At 46.3% G+C, this 21,003-nt stretch overlaps 2 protein-coding genes across 5 annotated transcripts in view; one reads left to right on the top strand and one right to left on the bottom strand.

Moving 5' to 3' along the window:
* The window catches only part of INSR (insulin receptor), a 241,243-nt gene that overhangs the window by 2,131 nt on the left and 218,109 nt on the right, over positions 1-21,003 (bottom strand). For 3 of the 4 annotated variants that reach the window (XM_053582840.1, XM_053582838.1, XM_053582841.1), the window contains 8 exons: positions 12,668-12,827; positions 11,844-11,946; positions 10,617-10,684; positions 8,051-8,295; positions 6,293-6,403; positions 6,044-6,203; positions 3,046-3,175; positions 2,255-2,389 (listed from right to left, as the gene is read on the bottom strand). In XM_053582840.1, coding sequence (XP_053438815.1) covers positions 2,255-2,389; positions 3,046-3,175; positions 6,044-6,203; positions 6,293-6,403; positions 8,051-8,295; positions 10,617-10,684; positions 11,844-11,946; positions 12,668-12,827 — 1,112 coding nt within the window. The remainder of the gene's footprint in view (positions 1-2,254; positions 2,390-3,045; positions 3,176-6,043; positions 6,204-6,292; positions 6,404-8,050; positions 8,296-10,616; positions 10,685-11,843; positions 11,947-12,667; positions 12,828-21,003) is intronic. The other variant, XM_053582839.1, reaches the window with a different exon arrangement.
* LOC128580657 (keratin-associated protein 10-7-like) lies at positions 3,183-5,583 on the top strand. Its single transcript, XM_053582842.1, has 2 exons — positions 3,183-4,249; positions 4,363-5,583. The coding sequence occupies exons 1-2, from the start codon at positions 3,969-3,971 to the stop codon at positions 5,195-5,197; spliced, it is 1,116 nt and encodes a 371-aa protein (XP_053438817.1). The 5' UTR covers positions 3,183-3,968; the 3' UTR covers positions 5,198-5,583.

Below are 21,003 nucleotides of genomic sequence, written 5' to 3'. Positions count from 1 at the left end.
CCGCTCTTGCAGGTCAAGCCCACACTTTCTACAGGATGGTGGAGGGGGCCTTCATCACTGGGAGGAGTCCCTGTCTAGTGAGCCACATAGTACCTACTGGAGCCTTGCTGGTGACTAGCAATGCACAGGACCCAGCCCGGTAGCCTCAAGGGCTGCCCCGGGACCTCCAGGTGACCACTTTACTCAGCCAAAAACACTCAGAACTGAGAGCTTTTGTTTTCAACTGGACCCCTCTACTTCTCTGCTATAACTTTTCTAGGGCAGGAGTTGCTAAACTCCAGCCCTTAGACCAAACCCGGCCATAAGTGTTTCTGTATATACAGTTTTATCAGCACATAGTCATACCCATTCCATTATGTAATGTCTGTGGCTGCCTTTGAACTGTAACTGAAGAGTTGAGTAGCCTAGAGACAGAAAACCACATGGCCCACAGAGCTCAAGTTAGTTTCAATAGAGCTCTCTACAGAAGAAGGTTTCAATTCCCTGCCCTAGCACCTACCTAATCTCTCTGCTAACTGGCTTGGCTAGAGAAGGAACTTTATGAGGCAATGGTTAGGAATATTTCTCTGTTTCCAAATAACTGTGCTTCACACTTTTTGTTCATAAAATATTTCTTCATAGTAGGTTTTCTTTTTTTTTATAAATTTTATTTATTTATTTATTATTATTTTTTTTTTTTTTTTGTAGAGACAAAGTCTCACTTTATGGCCCTCAGTAGAGTGCCGTGGCCTCACACAGCTCACAGCAACCTCCAACTCCTGGGCTTAAGCGATTCTCTTGCCTCAGCCTCCCAAGTAGCTGGGACTACAGGCACCCACCACAATGCCCGGCTATTTTTTGGTTGCAGTTTGGCCGGGGCCGGGTTTGAACCCGTCACCCTCGGTATATGGGGCCGGCGCCTTACCGACTGAGCCACAGGCGCCGCCCCATAGTAGGTTTTCTTAATTGATATTCTTTGGAGAATAAAGCATTAAAATGTCCTCCCTATATGAACTTTCAGGAGAACATAAATTTTTCTTCATAAACACCAATGTGTTATAAATGCTTATTGTAGAAAGTTAGAAAACACCCACAAATGTAGAAAAAATACACCTCATGTACAGCTGTCCTTCAGCTGTGACCTCTGGTCCTTTCTACCTTTCACATTTAGAAATGAAATAGACGGGCAGTGCCTGTGGCTCAAAGGATAGGGCACCAGCCACGTATGCCAGAGGTGGCAGGTTCACACCCAGCCCCAGCCAAAAAGTGCAAAAAAAAAAAAATGAAATGAAATAGATATTTAATATTTCAACAGAAGTTTATCCACCAAATTATAGAATGGTTTCATAAGCATCACTGAAATTCTGATTGCTACATCATATTAATTTATCAATCTACTTAGCAATTCTCATATGTTGGATATTTAGATCATTTCAAATGGTTTTTGTTCCAACTTTAAATAACATTGCTTTGAGTAGCAAGCATGAGGTGATAAGAAAGATTTTCAAGACACACCATTACTCGTGTTACATATCAAAACTCCCTTTCTTTATATTTTCCTTTCCCTTTTTTTTTTTTCCTAATTCAGGAAGATAGTGGCTTTCCTTTATTCACTCCATATTTATCAGATCATTAGTGATGCTACAGTTTTCTAGAAATTTTCCAGATGTTTAATGGTATGTATGTATGTATTGTTCATTTGATTCTGTAATAAAAATGTAAAACAAAAATATTCTGGGTGTGGGGGACATGTAATATATGCACCTGAAAAAATTTAAATGTATAAAATAATAAACAGTTTCAGTTAAAACATTCTCCTAACCCAGTTCTCCAGTTCCCTTCTCCCAGGGTAACCACCACTGTGGTTTCTTTTACAACCTTCCAAAGATACAACACGCAATAAAAACATACATATAAAGACATGACTTGCAAACCCAAGTGTGCACATGAACATCTGGTATGCAAACACAAGCACACGTGTGAAGCCATGATATGTAAGCATAAGCAGACATTTAAGACACATGATATGAAACTAAGTTCATGCAAAGACTTGACACACCAGTACAGGTGGGCATATAATGGTCTGATGTGTAAACATACACATGCAGATAGACACGATATGCAAACACAGCTGAACACACAATGCAATGTGCAAATGCAAACATGCGTGTGGAGATGTGCCCTGCACACACACACACACGAATGTGAGTATACACATGGCGGGCAAGCCTTAACACAGCAGCACCTCACACAATGACACCCTTTCCACACTTACACTCTCTCTGGGCAGTTGTCAGGTTGATCCAGGTAGCCCCCATCCATAACAAATTTTAACACCTGTTCATTAGACAGGCCTTGGTAAGGCTGCTCTGCCAAGCTGGTGATTTCCCATAGGACCACGCCGAAGGACCTGCCAATGACAGTTGTGAATAGTAACAAAGAAGCCATTAAAACACATGCACACATGGGCCAGGCATGGTGGCTCACACCTGCAATCCCAGCACTCTGGGAGGCCAAGGCAGGTGAGCTCAGAGATCTCATGAGTGTAAGACCAGTCTAAACAAGAGCGAGACCCCCGACTTGTAATATAGCAAGGCATTATGGTGGGTGTCTGTTGTCCCACCTCCTTGGGAGGCTGAGGCAAGAGAATCACTTGAGCCCAAGAGTTTGAGATTGCTGTGAACTATGACACCACAGCACTCTGAAGAGGGTGAAAAAGTGAGACTCTGTCTCCAAAAAATAAAAATAATAATAATAATAAAATAAACCCATATCCCATGTACAAACATATAAACACACACACATACCCCTTCCTTTTGGTTTGCTAGAAACTGCTTGGCTAGTTAATAAAACAATTCACAATGCAGTTCAAAAATGTCTCTAAGGTTAGTCTCAATCAAAGAGTAAGGGTAGCTGTAAAGGGGCCTTGGACAGGACACCACTTCATTTCCTTGGCAGGGAGCCCATGAAGAAGGCAGGCTTTCTTTGCCCCCTCCTGTCGGTCATGCTAGCAGTGTCATCAGGAATCAAGACCCAGCATCTGTCACCAATCCATCCACAACTTACCACATGTCAGAAGAAGTGGTAAATACCCCATCCTTCAGAGACTCTGGTGCCATCCACCGCACAGGCAGCAGGCCCTTGCCCCCTTTCCTGTAATAATCCGTCTCGTAGATGTCTCTGGTCATTCCAAAGTCTGACAACAAACAGTTCACATGCTCTTAATCTTCTGCCGGTGGCCCTAACATCTGCCGTGTTGACTGCCCCATTGCTCGCAGAACCCTTGGAGGGGCTCACCTGCCCCAGGTAAGTGTGTGTGTGCATGTGTGTTCACCCTCCCCAGGTGTTTGTGTTCTCACCCTCCCCAGGTGCATGTGTGCTCACCCTCCCCAGGTTTTTGTGTTCTCACCCTCCTCAGGTGTTTGTGTTCTCACCCTCCCCAGGTGTGTGTTCACCCTCCCCAGGTGTTTGTGTTCTCACCCTCCCCAGGTGTATGTGTGCTCACCCTCTTCAGGCGTTTGTGTTCTCACCCTCCTCAGGTGTTTGAGTTCTCACCCTCCCCGGGTGCGTGTGTGCTCACCCTCCTCAGGTGTTTGTGTTCTCACCCTCCTCAGGTGTTTGTGTGCTCACCCTCCTCAGGTATTTGTGTGCTCACCCTCCTCAGGTGTTTGTGTTCTCACCCTCCTCAGGTGTTTGTGTTCTCACCCTCCCCAGGTGTGTGTTCACCCTCCCCAGGTGTTTGTGTTCTCACCCTCCCCAGGTGCATGTGTACTCACCCTCCTCAGGTGTTTGTGTTCTCACCCTCCTCAGGTGTTTGAGTTCTCACCCTCCCCGGGTGCGTGTGTGCTCACCCTCCTCAGGTGTTTGTGTGCTCACCCTCCTCAGGTGTTTGCGTTCTCACCCTCCTAAGGTGTTTGTGTTCTCACCCTCCCCAGGTGCATGTGTGTTCACCCTCCCCAGATGTTTGTGTTCTCACCCTCCCCAGGTGCATGTGTGCTCACCCTCCCCAGGTTTTTGTGTTCTCACCCTCCTCAGGTGTTTGTGTTATCACCCTCTCCAGGTGTGTGCTCACCCTCCCCAGATGCATGTGTGCTCACCCTCCCCAGGTGTGTTCTCACCCTCCCCGGGTGCGTGTGTGCTCACACTCCCCAGGTGCCTTTGTGCTCACCCTCCCCGTGTGTGTGTTCATCCTCCCCAGGTGTGTGCTCACCATCCCCGGGTGCCTGTGTGCTCACCCTCCCCAGGTGCATTGTGTTCTCACCCTCCTCAGGTGTATGCTTACCCTCCCCAGGTGCCTGTGTGCTCACCCTCCCCAGGTGTGTGCTCACCATCCCTGGATGCCTGTGTCCTCACCCTCCCCAGGTGTGTTCTCACCCTCCCCAGGTGCGTGTGTTCTCACCCTCCCCAGGTGTGTGCTCACCCTCCCCAGGTACATGTGTGCTCACCCTCCCCAGGTGTGTGCTCACCCTCCCCAGGTGCGTGTGTTCTCACCCTCCTCAGGTGTGTGCTCACCCTCCCCAGGTGCGTGTGTTCTCACCCTCCCCAGGTGTGTTCTTACTCTCCCCAGGTGTGTGCTCACCCTCCCCAGGTGCATGTGTTCTCACCCTCCCCAGGTGTGTGCTCACCCTCCCCAGGTGCATGTGTTCTCACCCTCCTCAGGTGTGTGCTCACCCTTCCCAGGTGCCTGTGTGCTCACCCTCCCCAGGTGCGTGTGTTCTCACCCTCCCCAGGTGCATGTGTTCTCACCCTTCCCAGGTGTGTGTGTGCTCACCTTCCCCAGGTGTGTGCTTATCCTCCCCAGGTGCGTGTGTGCTCACCCTCCCCAGGTGCGTGTGTTCTCACCCTCCCCAGGTGCGTGTGTTCTCATCCTCCCCAGGTGTGTGTGTGCTCACCCTCCCCAGGTGCATGTGTTCTCATCCTCCCCAGGTGCGTGTGTTCTCACCCTTCCCAGGTGTGTGTGTGCTCACCCTCCCCAGGTGCGTGTGTTCTCACCCTCCCCAGGTGCGTGTGTTCTCACCCTTCCCAGGTGCGTGCTCACCCTCCCCAGGTGCGTGTGTTCTCATCCTCCCCAGGTGTGTGTGTGCTCACCCTCCCCAGGTGTGTGCTCACCCTCCTCAGGTGCATGTGTACTCACCCTCCACAGGTGTTTGTGTTCTCACCCTCCCCAGGTATGTGTGTGCTCACCCTCCCCAGGTGTGTTCTCACCCTCCCTGGGTGAGTGTGTGTTCACCACAATGTGCAAGGCCCTCTGTTTCTGGGTCCAGCTTCTCTTCATAACTTGCATCTTACCCTACTCTGGTCCCATCTACCTTCATTTTATTCCGATCACGTCAGCCATCCTTCCAGCCTTGAGGCCTCTGCACGCTTAAGGCACTGGCCTCTTCCTGTGCATGCTCTCAGTCCATCCTGATGGTCTTGGCGAAAACATCGCCTCTTTACTGAGAGACCTCTGCTGAGCTGCCCTTTCTCCCTGGCTTCCCTCTGTCATGGGACTCTTTATTTCCTTTAGTGCTATTTGCCCAGACTTCATTATCTCACTTGAATAAGTGTTAACCATTTTACTGTTTATCCAGAACACCACTGTCTGATGGAACTTGCCCTGACGGTGGACATGGTCTGTACCCACGATGCCCAGTATGGTAGCTAGGCCCTAGGCTCAGGATGCTGCTGAGTGCCTAAAGCGTGTCCAGTGTATCTATCTGATGGACTGAATTTTTATTCTCAGTTAATTTAAACGTAAATGGCCACACATGACCACACTGCACTATACAGTACAGACAGAGATAGCAAGCTGCACGAGTGCAGAAAATGGTGGTGTCTGGTTCAGGCCTGCAGCTCTGGCACCTGCCGTAGTGGCTGGCTACTCACAAAGTATATGCCTAAACAAGTGAACGGGTGAGTGAGTTTGTTAACAAATGTAATTAAATTACAGTTGAAAGACTTTCATCCAGAATCCTGCCCTTTGACACTAACAGAAGAGATTTAGCAACTCACTATAGAAAAGCTCCTTCTGAAATCAAATTTGAACTGGGTCATACATGTCAAAGTAGAAAGCCAGACGAACCTCCAATTTTGACAGTGAAATCGTGAGCGACCATGCAGTTTCTAGCAGCGAGGTCCCGGTGCACAAACTTCTTGGCGTTTAGGTATGCCATCCCGTCAGCAATCTCCGCCGCCATCTGAATCATCTCTTGCAGGGTGGGGGGAGGGCGACCTGGGTTATTCTAAAGTCAAAACATTGGGTGGTGTTCAGCAGTGCTGGCACCCCCGGCTGGGAAGCATGTGCATCACCAGGAACCTAGAGGCAGCTCACCTCAGCCTCGGGCCGCAGAGAACGGAGGTAGCTCTTCAGGTCTCCGTGAGCCATCAACTCCATCACCACCAGTGTTGGCTGCCCCTTAGACACCACCCCCAGGAGGCGGACCTGCAGAGGAGAAATAAGGGTTCTACGGTGAGTACAAGGAACCATTCTGACTCACAGAGATCTCCCTGTCTTTGTCACTCAACACTGTGTGCCTGTGTGCAGCATGGTCTGCCTACTCTGGGAAAACAGCAGAGCTGCTCACACACAGCAAAATACCAAGGCAAACCCAGGCCTTCCCTGCTCCTGAGCACACAGCACATGCTCACAGCTCCAGGGCCCTCTCTGCTCCTGAACACACAGCACATGCTCCCAGCTCCAGGGGCCTCCCTGCTCCTGAGCACACAGCACATGCTCCTGCTTCCACCTTCAGGACCCTCCATGCTCCTGAGCACACAGCACATGCTCCCAGCTCCAGGGCCCTCCCTTCTCCTGAGCACACAGCACATGGTCCCAGCTCCAGGGCCTTCCCTACTCCTGAGCACACAGCACATGGTCCCAGCTCCAGGGCCCTCCCTGCTCCTGAGCACACAGCACATGGTCCCAGTTCCAGGGCCCTCCATGCTCCTGAGCACACAGCACATGGTCCCAGCTCCAGGGCCCTCCCTGCTCCTGAGCACACAGCACATGGTCCCAGTTCCAGGGCCCTCCCTGCTCCTGAGCACACAGCACATGGTCCCAGTTCCAGGGCCCTCCATGCTCCTGAGCACACAGCACATGCTCCCAGCTCCAGGGCCTTCCCTGCTCCTGAGCACACAGCACATGGTCCCAGCTCCAGGGCCCTCCCTGCTCCTGAGCACACAGCACATGGTCCCAGTTCCAGGGCCCTCCATGCTCCTGAGCACACAGCACATGGTCCCAGCTCCAGGGGCCTCCCTGCTCCTGAGCACACAACATATATGCTCCTGCTTCCACCTTCAGGACCCTCCCTCCTTCTGAGCACACGGCACATGGTCCCAGCTCCAGGGCCCTCCCTGCTCCTGAGCACACAGCACATGCTCCTTCTTCCACCTTCAGGACCTTCCCTGCTCCTGAGCACACAGCATGTGCTCCTGCCTCCAGGACTCTACACAGCCTAATTCCCTCTGCCTGATTCTCTAATCTCTTCCATGTGCATCACACCCCAAATACACCCCTCAACCCTGCTCGCCTCTTCTTTTTTCATCCATCCACAGCCTTTTCTCCTAATGTATAGAGTAATTAATACACTAGTTTTGGACTTGGTCTCCACCTGCTGTGTTGGAGGCTCCATGAGGGCAGGAATCTTCTTCACCCCAGGGAACCAGAGCAAGGCTTTAGGTGCCCCCCAAACATGCATGGCAAGAATAAAAGTGTGCAAGGGCCAAACAGAAACAAAGAGACCCTTGCTGGGACCCTTGCTGGGTCAGGATGTGCTTGCATCAAGGAGGGGGACAGGAGTGAGGGCAGATGGAATGGAGCTTATCTCCATGTGGTTCAGGGGTACAAAGGAGCCAGAAAGAAGGAAGACAGAGAAAAATCCCAGAAAACAATGGAAGATTCTGGAAAGCAATGTAACATCCATACAGCTTGGTTCCAGGAGATAGAAGAGGAAGGGATTGGAGAAGGGAACAACAACCCCTCCAAAAAATACATCTTTAGGATGGAAGGATTAGTGGAGTAGGGGACAGGCTGGAGTCTGCAACAGGGGACAAGGGTCAAAGAAAAGGGCCTCAACCCCGCCAGACTTACCACATGATGACAGGTGAAACCCTTCATAACTGATGCCTCATTGAGGAACTCGATCCGCTCCCGGAGACTAGCCGACTCATTGACAGTCTTCACTGCCACTCGGGTCTCTGCCTCGCCCTTGACAATGTCCCTGGCATTGCCCTCGTACACCATGCCGAAGGAGCCCTGCCCCAGCTCTCGAAGGAGGGTGATCTTCTCTCGAGGCACCTCCCACTCGTCCGGCACGTACACAGAACAAGGAAACACTACTTCTCACTTATCTACATAGTATTTGGGGCCAATCCCTTAGGGGGTCCCCAGCCACCTTCCATCCGAGCCCTCTCCAGAACCACCCTTGCAAACATTCATTAAGTGACACCTGTAAGCCAGGACCTGTCCCGGAACTAGGGATATGGCTGAGAACAGAACAGATGTCTTCCAGCATCCATGGAGAAGATGGCAGAGGCTCAGGAAGGAGCCACAACCAGTCCAGGATCCCGGCTAAAAGCTAAGACTGCACCTATACCCTTCTTGTGTGATTTCAGACCCTCGCAACTGAATAATACTACCTTCCATCTGAGGCTGTTCTTTCTGCAGAATGCAGCCACACTGAGTGAGTCCAGGCAAGACCAGAAGAACTACCCAGCTGAACCCAGCCAAGGCAGCCAACTCACCAAATTCTGAGCTAATAAATGGTGGCTGTTTTAAGCCACTAAATTTGAATGAGTTGTCACACAACAAGTGATTCTCAGACAAATGCATGAAGGACTCATAAGAAAAGCCAAAATGTTTCCTGCCTTCCTGTGTACCCTCACAGTTATGGCCTGAATTGTGGGCCCTCAACCAAATTTAGATGTTACAGTCTGAACCCCCTGATACCTACAATAGTGACTATCTTATGGATGCATGTCCCTACAAAAGTTATAATACAGACTGTGTTCTGATAAGTGAGAAACACAGTCAACAGTGTCCTTTCTGATTCACCTGTGCAAGTTTCAACTTGCTCAGCTTGTTGGGGTTGCTGGGAGGGCTTCATTTGTTTCTGTCCATGTAGATTTTATGTTTCTTGATTTCTGTGTATCTCAAAACTTTCATAATGACCCACATACTACATATAGGGCCTTTAAAGAGATAATCAAGTGAAATGGGTCATCAGGGTGGGCCCTGATCCAGTAGGACTAGTGTCCTTATCAGAAGAGGAGATTTGGGCACAGACAGGCACAGAGGAACGATGACCATGTGAGGACACAGGGAAACTAGTGTCTGCAAGAACCACCCTGCTGATGCCTTGAATTCAGACTTTTATGCTCTAGAACTATGAGAAAACACACGTTTGTTGTCTCAACCACCAAGTCCACGGTATTTTGTTACAGCAGACACAACTGACTGACGCAGTCACTGAGGGCTCATGCAGAGACGTCAGATCAGATGGGAGCCTGCACCCAGATGAACTCACATCTGCTTGGTGGGAGGAAGCTGTCGCTGCAGCCCCTGCTATGTGCCTCTCTCCTTACCCTGGGACACAAGGACAGCCTAAGATCCAGCTTCTGTATTTCTACATGCAGATAACAGGTCCCTTCCAAATGGAAGGTGGCTCCTCATCAATGCTCCCACCTGTATTCACCATACTTTCAAGCTCCTCATTCTGATGCTTGGCCCTCTGTGTTTCTTCTGGCACTGGAGAGATGGGTGCCCCTCTGGTGCTAGCCCAGAGATGATAAAGGACTCAGCCTTCAAATGCAGACCAGTCAATCCAGAGCTCATACGTCCAACTGCCCCCCTTAATGGGCTCTCACACTCCAGGCCATCTCCCCAGGATCAGACAGCAAACTGAGGACAGTCCCTCCACCCTAGAGCCCATTGCAGTTATTCAAACTAGCCAATCCTATGTCCACTCCCTCTGCCTTGCCTTCCTTTTCCTGCAAAAAAAAAAAAAAAAAAAAAAAAACACAGCAAAGGCTCTTACTCATGTTTTCCTCTCTCTGCCTCCCAACAGACCTGGTGCTTCCTCACAGGCACTAGTGTGGTGTGCTGAGCCTTTGTTTTAAGAATCTGTGGGTATAAACCTCCTTCCTCATTTCCATGTCTCCATGTCTTTTCATACCAGATTAAAACAATACTTGAAAACACCCACTATACACACACACACAGAGAACCCTACTGGGCAGTCATTTCTGTGCCCAGAAAGTCACATTATGATTTTGGATGCATGATGCACTTTAAAAACTTGTTACACAATCAATACTGTCGCCTCTGAAGGAACAGGTGAGCTTTCTCTATAGGGGTCACTCCCTGCCCTTTGGAATAATCGAGGGCAATCTGAGTGTCAGTTATTCACTCCCACCCCGTGCAGATGCCACCTATGGCCACAGGTGTCCCTAGAAGCCCCCAGCCCCCCAGATGCCTCATCTCTTTCCTGGTTCATGCCTTCCAAGCTCCCAGCAGAGACACCAAGTTTGAATGTGGCTTTCCAGCTCAACGAGCTCCCTGGCCTCGCGGGATGGCAGTCCTCCATTCTCACTTGCTGATGATGGCAAAAGCAGCCAGACAGCACCCAGGGGCCACCCACGGAGGGACCTGCACTCACCATCACTTGCACTGAGGTACTCTGGGTTTGAGGATGCATACAGTGGTCCCAAGGGCCCATCTGGCTGCCTGGAAGAGAATAAGCAAGGCTTGAAATTTCCACAGGCCTCCAGAAAGAAGTCACAAACAAAGCCCCCAAGGTAAGGGGCAGTCTTTCCCTGCAGCATCCCTGTGGCCCTGAATGCAGTCTGGGGGTGCGGATGAGGGACACGTACCTTTTGCGTGGAAGCCCGTCAGACATGCATCGACATGGGAATAACCACCCCTCCGTGGGTGGCTTTTATTACAATTTATGGTCATCCATGTAACAACTAAAAGCTACTAACCCAGTACTGCTCTGAAGCTGGCAAGAAATATATGTTAAGTTTTTAGGAAATTTGCCAGTTGGTTACTAAATACAGCCATCTTTAAAAATGTACAATTTATTAATAAATTATCCTAAAAGCAAAGGCAATAAATGTTGGAAACTCATCCTTTCTAGGTCAAGGTGCTTGAGCCTATTTATCTCATTTGCTATGACATCGTACCATATGATAGAAATGTGATATGATGGTGAGCTACTGTGTACATCTCGCCAGCTCTGCATGCACTGACTTTTCAGTCTCCTGCCTGAAACAGTCCATGGTGGGAATCTTTACACCACAGAAATCAGCAAATGCTACAAATTGGGACTGGATTTATTGTTTTACCATTTATCCAGCCTTGAGAAAGTGATAAGAAAAATGTCTAATCGTGCAAATTAAATTTAAAAGTGTGTTATGTCTGTAGTGAAGACATTGAAAATGGCATTTAAAAAAATAAAGAAAATATTCTTTCAGCATTTAAAAACTATTATCCAATTCAGCAAAGAAGTCACTCATATCATTAATGAAAATACACACCATACCATTTTTGTCTTACTCTGCCAGGTAAATTAGAAACATAATCAGCATTCACGACGAAGCTAAACTCATTCATCAATTGTATTCATAGATTGATTATGGATAAAAGGTTTGAGGGGAAAAAAATCAACAAAAGCATTCAGTGAGAATCAACTGGCTAGCTAGAGTGGATTTGCAGTAAAGAGTACTGCATATTGTGTTATCATTATTACCTCTAAATTGTATGTTACACATCCTCTATCAGTAAAATTTATAATGAACTCAAATATACCCATATGTACATCTAGACATACTTTTCCCCCAGAGAGCTGGTTGTTAACCATTTACCAGCACACCTCTGCACTCACCTTTTTCTCAAGAATATATAAATACTTCCAATCACAATACTGAAGAGAAAGACAAAGATAAGGGGACCGATGATAATTTTTGCAATATTTGATGGGACGTCTACTGAAATAGAAAAAGAAAATACATGTTTTATATCAAAATGCCTTCACCTCAGAGTCCACAGCAAAAGTCAAATCCATGCCTGGAACAGTGGGCTAGTCTCCTGGACCCTTATTTTCCAGCAGCCGTGAAATGTCATTTGGCTCAGTGGAGCCAGGCAGTAGCTCCGAGGTCTGCATTCTGGAAGCACACTGTGGCCCACCTCCCCAGACCATTGCCCACAGGCAGCCCTCTCACGTCCCCACCCTGGGCTGGCGTCACAGGCATGCAAGCCAGGCAGGCACATAATTTTGAGGTGCTGTTCCCTCAGAATTCTTAATCATTTTCAAGCAAGGTGCTCTTTATTTTTATTTGGCACTGTGCCCTGCCAATTATTACATAGCTAGTTCTAACACCAATGTTACCTTTAGCAAAAGAAAAATTCTAATAGCCAGGAAGGAGATGCTCGTAACAGAAACTAACATGTTCATCAGAGGTGCCCCGTGCCAGCACTGAACTCTCCCTCCACCTTCTGCAGTGGATCCCGTTACTATCTCCATATACACACAGATGAGCAAGTGCAGGATCAGAGTGGGCAAGCACCCTGCCCCAGCCACACAGCAGTATGCAGTGGGCCCAGGAGTCCAGGGCCACCTGTAGCTTCCCCAGCTCATCCTCTGCAATGTTCTACCATGGCCAGTGCCAACCACATCCCCAATCAGTCAAGGCTGCTGGGAAGACTTACGATAGTCTGTCACGTAGAAATGGGTGGCTTCTGTCCAGGAGCCATTGCCCGCTAGGGAGGTGGCCCTGATTCGCACACTGTAGTTCCCTGATGACAGCCCACGCAGTCTGCAGCCTCGCTCCAGAGCATAATGCTTGCGGGAGACACAGAGGTGCAGCTCCTGGAAGACAGCAGGAAGCCGGCTAAGCCTGGGCAACTGGGAGTGTCCACCCCAAGCAGGGACGTCACAGTCAAGGCCCAGCTCTGAGATGACATCGGAGCAATAAAATACATTCAGAGTAGGGCACCCAAGAGACTTTGAGAGTCGCAGAATTTTATAAAACCATAGTGCTATATGAATAAGGACACATGTGCAGAGGTGATCCGTGTTAGTAACAACTAACATTCCCAAACACCTGGCCGAGATCATTCACTGAAGGCTCCAACAACCCATGGTTTAGGTGCCGTTAACCTCATGCAAGAGGCCAGGAAACCAAGGGTTAAGATGAAGCTCGTTCAACTTCTGCCATCAAAGGCCAGACAGTAAATATCCCCAGCAAAGGATATTAACTCTGCTATTATACCATGAAAACAGCCATAAACAACTTTGCAACAGCCACAAATGAGTTTGGCTGCATGCCAATAAAACTTAGCCCTGGAAAAACTGGACTCCATTCACCTTGTACTTGTCATGAAATATTATTCTTTTTAAAAAAAAATGCATTTTATTTTATTTATTTGTATAGAAAGGGTCTTGCTACATTGGCCAACCTGGCCTCAAGCTCCTGTCCTCAAGCAATCCTCCTGCCTCAACCTCCCAAAGCAGGGATTACAGCCATGAGCCACCTGACTTAATTTTATTTTTAATTGAAAAATAATAGTAGCATATATGCAGCAAGTACAGTGTGGGGTTAGGATACCTGTTACATTGTACAATGATTCAAATAGGCTAATTTAACATATATAGTAAGTCACCTTACATACTTATTATTTCTTTGTGGTGAGAACATTTAAGATGTATCCTTACACCTGTAATCCCAGAACTTGGAAGGCTGAAGTGGGTGGATTGCCTGAGCTCACAGGTTTAAGACCAGCCTGAGCCAGAGTGAGACCCTGTCTCCAAAAAATAGCCGGGCATTGTGGCAGGCACCTGTAGTCCCAGCTACTTGGGAGACTGAGGCAAGAGGATCACTTGAACCCTTTTAGCAATTTTGAAATATGTATTACTAATTCTAGTTAACATTTATACAGAGAGCAATCAATTCCTGTAACTTATTTCTCCTGTCTAACTGAAACAATGTACCTTTTACCCTGCATTTGGTATTTTTTTAATCACCATAAAAAGAACTGTGATTCGTCCAAATGTCTGGCAAGAGGAGAAAAAGAAGCCCAGGTTCTGTGATAAGCATGTAACTAGAGAGAACCCAGAATGTGGTATGTGAAACAGAAGGCTCAGGGGGAATGAGACCATGGAACCTGTGAGCTTCGGTCCAAGCCCTGAAAACTTTCTGCAACAGTTCTGAACTAATAGTGCGTGCTGAGACCTGGGCTGGAAAATTTACAAGGGGGTGGGGGGTGGGGGGAGAAGAGAACAAAATCTAGAAAACCCTGTGCTTATCATGTGACAATCACAGCAAGAAAACAAATCAGCCTGGCAGCAGGGGTGGGGGCAGAGAACTCTAGTCCAAAGTTCCTTCCAAGTAGAATGAGTCACCAGGCAGAAAGGGAGGAGAAAGCCACAGGCAGCTACTATCTGGGGCAAAGGGGAAACGCGTCCTCTGATGTGAGTCGTTATCCCAGACACCTTCAGGGGTGTGATGGAAGGAACGAGACACTCGTCAAGCTCCTTCCATAGACACCACAGGAAAGAAGGCAAAAAAAGGAGGGGAATCGGTGGGATCACACCTGTGGTGCATATTACAGGGGTATTTGCGAAACTTGGTAAATGTAGAATGTAAATGTTTTGGCACAGTAACTGAGATAACGCCGGAAAGGCTACGTTAACCACTGTGATAAAAATGTGTCAAATGGTTTATGAAGTGAGTGTATGATGCCCCATAATCATATCATTGTATACAGTTATGATTTAATAAAAAAATTAAAAAAAATAAATAAAAATAAAAAAAAATAAAAATTTAAAGAATAAAAAAAAAAAGGAAGCGAGAACCACAGCATGAGCAAAGGTAGAAGAAGCCAATTACATAAAAGTCTGTCCAAACGGGAGGAAAAGTGCAAAATTCCGAAAGAGATTGAGGCAAAGAATGTGCAAACACACACACAAGTGACACTCTTTCCAGAGAGAGGGTGATTCCCCAGAGACAGAGTATCCAACAGTGGAGCAGGGAAGCGTCCAGGGGGACAAACGGCTTTTATGCAAAGTTTCAAAAGGGAAATACCCAAAAGCAATGCAATCAAACAACTACAGGTTACTGTATCCATTAAACTAACCCAAAAGAAGAAAAAAAATGACCTCCCCCCAAATGCTGGAGATAATTTTACAAATGTGGTAAAATTATACTCCAAAAGCACAAATTGTGTATAGAAAAGTTTTACGTCACCTTTTCTTGATCAAAGCAGTGCTAGGCAACTAAAGAAAATGTTGGAAATGATCAAATGAAGTATCTATGAAAGAATTTTAAGAAGGTGATTATAACCTTTCTTTGCTTACTCATTTTCTGCTGTGTCTTTGCTTCCTTTGACGGCAAACAGAGCTGGTCTCTCTGGGATTGAGTTTGGGCTGTCCAGGGCAGAGGCCAGTGGGGATTTATGGTGGGGATTTGTACCAGTGACCCTTGGGTCACAGAACAGAAGACACAGGAAGAAGCTGGGAGAAGTTGGAGTTAGGGTCAGGTCCAATGCCAAAAGAGAGCTGAGTCATCCAAGTTCAGCCAACACTGTGGGGGCCCAGGAATATGGGACTTCCGTGTCCACACACAGAGTTTCAGGCAAATGGGGACAAGTTGGTCACAGCAGCAGGAATAATATCAAAGATGTCTATAATAGAAACACACACTGCACACCACAAAGAATCCGATTCTGCTGGCCGCCAACAGCACTCCCGACTTCCTTGGGAAGCTACTCTTTTCACTCAAACTCGCACTTCTCATCTTCAGCCCCATCCCTGAAGCTGAAGGGCCAATCTACTCCCGGGAAGAGCGCAAAACTCAACCTCAAATGAGCCATGACGAAAATGCAGATCCAGGCCATGCCGAGATACCACTTCATACCCACACACACGGCAAGAACCAAAAGCAAGGACAGCAAGGAGCGCCGGCAGGGGTGAGGCCTTGGAGCCCCACACCTGCTGGTGGGAGTGTGAAGCCGTACAGTCGCTGGAGAACAGAGTTACCACATGACCCAGCAACTCCAGGCCTGTGTGTGCACCCACGAGATGGAAAACAGACATCCACACAAAAACTTGTGCACAGATGTTCATGGCTGTCTTATTCACAGTAGCCCAAAGGCAGATATAACCCAAATGTTCACCACCAGAGAAGTGGACAAATAACACTGTCCACCCGCATAACAGGATGTTAGTGGCCATGAAAAGGAAGGAGGCTCTGCCACAGGCTGCAACGTGGATCGACCTTGAGGATGCCATGAGAGAAGCCAGACACAGAAGGACAGCGTGTGACTCCGTCCACAGACACGGGGAGTAGAGCAGTGGTTGTCAGAGGGATAGGAGATTTTTCTTGTGGTGGGGGGGCGGTGATGAGAATTTTCTAAAATTGAGGTGATGGTCACACAACTAAACATTTTGTGAATAAACTAAAAACCACCGAATTATACATTTTAAATGGGTTAATGCCATGGTATATAAATTGTATCTCAATAAAGCTCTTTTAAAAACCCTCAAGTTTGAAAGGTGGAGCAAGATGGTGACCGAGTAACAGCTTCCTTGCATCTGGGCACCATGAGTCTGGGGAGATAGGACTCCAGGCATCTCTGGCTGGTGGGATCTGCCTATCATCACCCCTGAGAGGATACAGGGAGTCAGCGAGAGACTTCTGGACCCCAAGAGGAGGACTAAAACAGTGGAAAACCGGCAAGTGGTTGCATGTGTTCAATCCGTCTAAACCCGCCCGCAACTGTAAGTTCAGTAGCAGCGAGACTGCAAACCAGAAAGGCCTTACTTGTGAACTGTTTGGTGTCTTTGGACATGGCACTCAGTTGAACTTCCTTGGGGAGAGCCTGAGTGGGAGTGCGGCGAACTTTGGCCATTGTCTAGGGCCCCAGTCTGAGCCGCTGAGCCAGACGGAGCTAATAGTGTTTAGCTGTGGGTCACAGGGAGCCATAGTGAGCCATCTGCCCCTGCAAGCTCCGCCCTCAGGGTCGCAGAGCTAGAATTGGGTGGGAGCTGGTAACCCAGCGACCAAGTAGCCTAAGGGCGGGGTCCGAGCCTGCGTACAGCCCTAACCCTCAGGGGCAGAGTGAGACCAGTTTTGGCACACTGGGTAAGTGGATAGCCACTTCAGCAGTGATTCCAGCAACAAGCACTTTCCTGGGAAAGCTTCTGCTCAGCAAGTGAACAAGTTCAAAGTGCCTTTTAAGTGGGCTGAAGAGAGATTAAGGGTGTCTACCTGCTGGGGTTTGGAAATCAGCAGCCTCCAGCCGTATCAGAACTGTGATTAACATCTCATACCCCAGAAGACCACGTGTTGCCCAGACAATATTCAATAACATATACATACTGCTTTGTTTTTGGTTGTGTTTTTTTTTTTTTTGGGGGGGGGGGTTGGTTGTCTTTTTTCTTTATTTTGATGTTGTTGATGTTGTTTTGTTTTTTAAGTTCAACCTTTTCCATACACATCCTTTTTCTTATTCAATTTTTCTAGTTTAATTATAATGTCCCACTGCTGCCCTTTTCAATAATTAGAACTTCATTTTTGCTAGTATTTCTACCGCTTTTATTTGGTTTTCCACTCAATTTTATCCCGCAAAGTTTTCTGTTTGCTTGTTTTGGTTTGATTTGTAGCATTTTTGTCTTTCCTCTCTACTTGGTGGAGGTGGGGTACTGTGTCCGATCAGGTTAGCAAAGAGCTGCTGACCTCAAGGGAACCACCCAACTGGGCACCCCCAGAAGGTAGGGTTTCTTTTTTTTTTTGTTTTCTTTCTTTTATTTTTTTTTTTTATTATTGTTGGGGATTCATTGAGGGCACAATAAGCCAGGTTACACTGATTGCAATTGTTAGGTAAAGTCCCTCTTGCAATCATGTCTTGCCCCATAAAGTGTAACACACACCAAGGCCCCACCCACCTCCCTCTTTCCCTCTTTCTTCCCCCCCCCATAACCATAATTGTCATTAATTGTTCTCATATCAAAATTGAGTACATAGGATTCATGCTTCTCCATTCTTGTGATGCTTTACTAAGAATAATGTCTTCCATGTCCATCCAGGTTAATACGAAGGATGTAAAGTCGCCATTTTTTTTAATGGCTGAATAGTATTCCATGGTATACATATACCACAGCTTGTTAATCCATTCCTGGGTTGGTGGGCATTTAGGCTGTTTCCACATTTTGGCGATGGTAAATTGAGCTGCAATAAACAGTCTAGTACAAGTGTCCTTATGATAGAAGGATTTTTTTCCCTCTGGGTAGATGCCCAGTAATGGGATTGCAGGATCAAATGGGAGGTCTAGCTTGAGTGCTTTGAGGTTTCTCCATACTTCCTTCCAGAAAGGTTGTACTAGTTTGCAGTCCCACCAGCAGTGTAAAAGTGTTCCCTTCTCTCCACATCCACGCCAGCATCTGCAGTTTTGAGATTTTGTGATGTGGGCCATTCTCACTGGGATTAGATGATATCTCAGGGTTGTTTTGATTTGCATTTCTCTAATATATAGAGATGATGAACATTTTTTCATGTGTTTGTTAGCCATTCGTCTGTCGTCTTTAGAGAAAGTTCTATTCATGTCTCTTGTCCATTGATATAAGGGATTGTTGGCGTTTTTCATGTGGATTAATTTGAGTTCTCTATAGATCCTAGTTATCAAGCTTTTGTCTGATTGAAAATATGCAAATATCCTTTCCCATTGTGTAGGTTGTCTCTTTGCTTTGGTTATTGTCTCCTTAGCTGTACAGAAGCTTTTCAGTTTAATGAAGTCCCATTTGTTTATTTTTGTTGTTGTTGCAATTGCCATGGCAGTCTTCTTCATGAAGTCTTTCCCCAGGCCAATATCTTCCAGTGTTTTTCCTATGCTTTCCTGGAGGATTTTTATTGTTTCATGCCTTAAATTTAAGTCTTTTATCCATCTTGAATCAATTTTTGTGAGTGGGGAAAGGTGTGGGTCCAGTTTCAGTCTTTTACATGTAGACATCCAGTTCTCCCAACACCATTTATTGAATAGGGAGTCTTTCCACCAAGGTATGTTCTTGTTTGGTTTATCAAAGATTAGGTGGTTGTAAAATGTTAGTTTCGTTTCTTGGTTTTCAATTCGATTCCAAGTGTCTATGTCTCTGTTTTTGTGCCAGTACCATGCTGTCTTGAGCACTATGGCTTTGTAGTACAGACTAAAATCTGGTATACTGATGCCCCCAGCTTTATTTTTGTTACACAGAACTGCCTTAGCTATACGGGTTTTTTCCGGTAACATACAAAACTCAGAATCATGTTTTCCAAATCTTGAAAGTACGATGTTGGTATTTTGATAGGAATGGCATTGAATAGATAGATTGCTTTGGGAAGTATAAACATTTTAAGAATGTTGATTCTTCCCATCCATGAGCATGGTATGTTCTTCCATTTGTTAATATCCTATGCTATTTCCTTTCTGAAGATCTCATAGTTTTCTTTATAGAGCTCCTTCACCTCCTTTGTTAGGTATACTCCTAGGTATTTCATTTTCTTTGAGACTATGGTGAAGGGAGTTGTGTCCTTAATTAGCTTCTCATCTTGACTGTTATTGGTGTACACAAAGGCTACTGACTTGTGGACATTGATTTTATATCCTGAAACATTACTGAATTTTTTGATGACTTCTAGGAGTCTTGTGGTTGAGTCTTTGGGGTTCTCTAAGTATAAGATCACGTTGTCAGCAAAGAGGGAGAGTTTGACCTCCTCTGCTCCCATTTGGATTCCCTTTATTTCCTTGTCTTGCCTAATTGTATTGGCTAGAACTTCCAGCACTACATTGAATAGTAAAGGTGACAGAGGACAACCTTGTCTGGTTCCAGTTCTAAGAGGAAAAGCTTTGAGTTTTACTCCATTCAGTAAAATATTGGCTGTGGTTTGTCATAGATAGCTTCAGTCAGTTTTAGAAATGTGCCACCTATGCCTATACTCTTCAGTGTTCTAATTAGAAAAGGATGCCGGATTTTATCAAATGCTTTTTCTGCATCTATTGAGAGGATCATGTGATCTTTATTTTTGCCTCTGTTAATATGGTGGATAACGTTTATAGACTTGCGTATGTTAAACCAACCTTGCATCCCTGGGATGAAGCTTACTTGATCATGATGAATGACTTTTTTGATGATAAGCTGTAACCTATTGGCTAGGATTTTGTTGAGAATTTTTGTGTCTATGTTCATGAGTGAGATTGGTCTGAAAATATCCTTTTTGTTTGGGTCTTTTCCTGGTTTTGGTATCAGGGTGATGTTTGCTTCATAGAATGTGTTGGGGAAGATTTCTTCTTCCTCAATTTTTTGGACTAATTTCTGCAGTACAGGAATGAGCTCTTCCTTGAAGGTTTGATAGAATTCTGGAGTGAAGCCATCTGGACCAGGGCATTTTTTGGTTGGAAGATTTTTTATTGTGTCTTTGATCTCAATGCTTGAAATTGGTCTGTTCAGGAGCTCTATTTCCTTCTGGCTGAGTCTAGGGAGAGGGTGTGATTTCAAATATTGATCCATTTCTTTCACATTGTCAAATTTCTGGGCATAGAGTTTCCGGTAGTATTCAGAGATGATTTCTTGTATCTCTGTGGGATCAGTTGTTATTTCCCCTTTATCATTTCTGATTGAGGTTACTAGAGATTTTACTTTTCTATTCCTCGTTAGTCTGGCCAATGGTTTATCTATTTTACTTATTTTTTCAAAAAACCGACTCCTTGTTTCATTAATTTTCTGAATGATTCTTTTGTTTTCAATTTCATCGATCTCTGATTTGATTTTGGACATTTCTTTTCTCGTACTGAGTTTAGGCTTAGATTGTTATTCTTTTTCGAATTCCATAAGATCTCTTGTGAGATTGTTGATGTGCTCTCTTTCTGTTTTTCAAATGTAGGCATATAAAGCGATGAATTTTCCTCTCAAAACTGCTTTTGCAGTATCCCACAGGTTTTGGTAGCTTGTGTCTTCATTGTTCTCATGCTCAAGGAAGTTAATGATTTCCTGTTTTATTTCTTCCTTCACCCAT

This window comes from Nycticebus coucang, chromosome 3 (assembly GCF_027406575.1).
Source record: "Nycticebus coucang isolate mNycCou1 chromosome 3, mNycCou1.pri, whole genome shotgun sequence".
NCBI lineage: Eukaryota > Metazoa > Chordata > Mammalia > Primates > Lorisidae > Nycticebus > Nycticebus coucang.
Note: the sequence above shows the minus strand (reverse complement) of the source record. Positions and strands in the feature narration are given on the sequence as shown.

Bases quoted from the DNA above. Each gene is read 5' to 3' on its own strand.
- LOC128580657 (XM_053582842.1), top strand. From the start codon at position 3,969: ATGTGTGCTCACCCTCCCCAGGTTTTTGTGTTCTCACCCTCCTCAGGT. The intron at 4,250-4,362 runs GTGTATGCTTAC...CACCCTCCCCAG, and splicing joins TGTGTTCTCACCCTCCTCAG to GTGCGTGTGTTCTCACCCTC.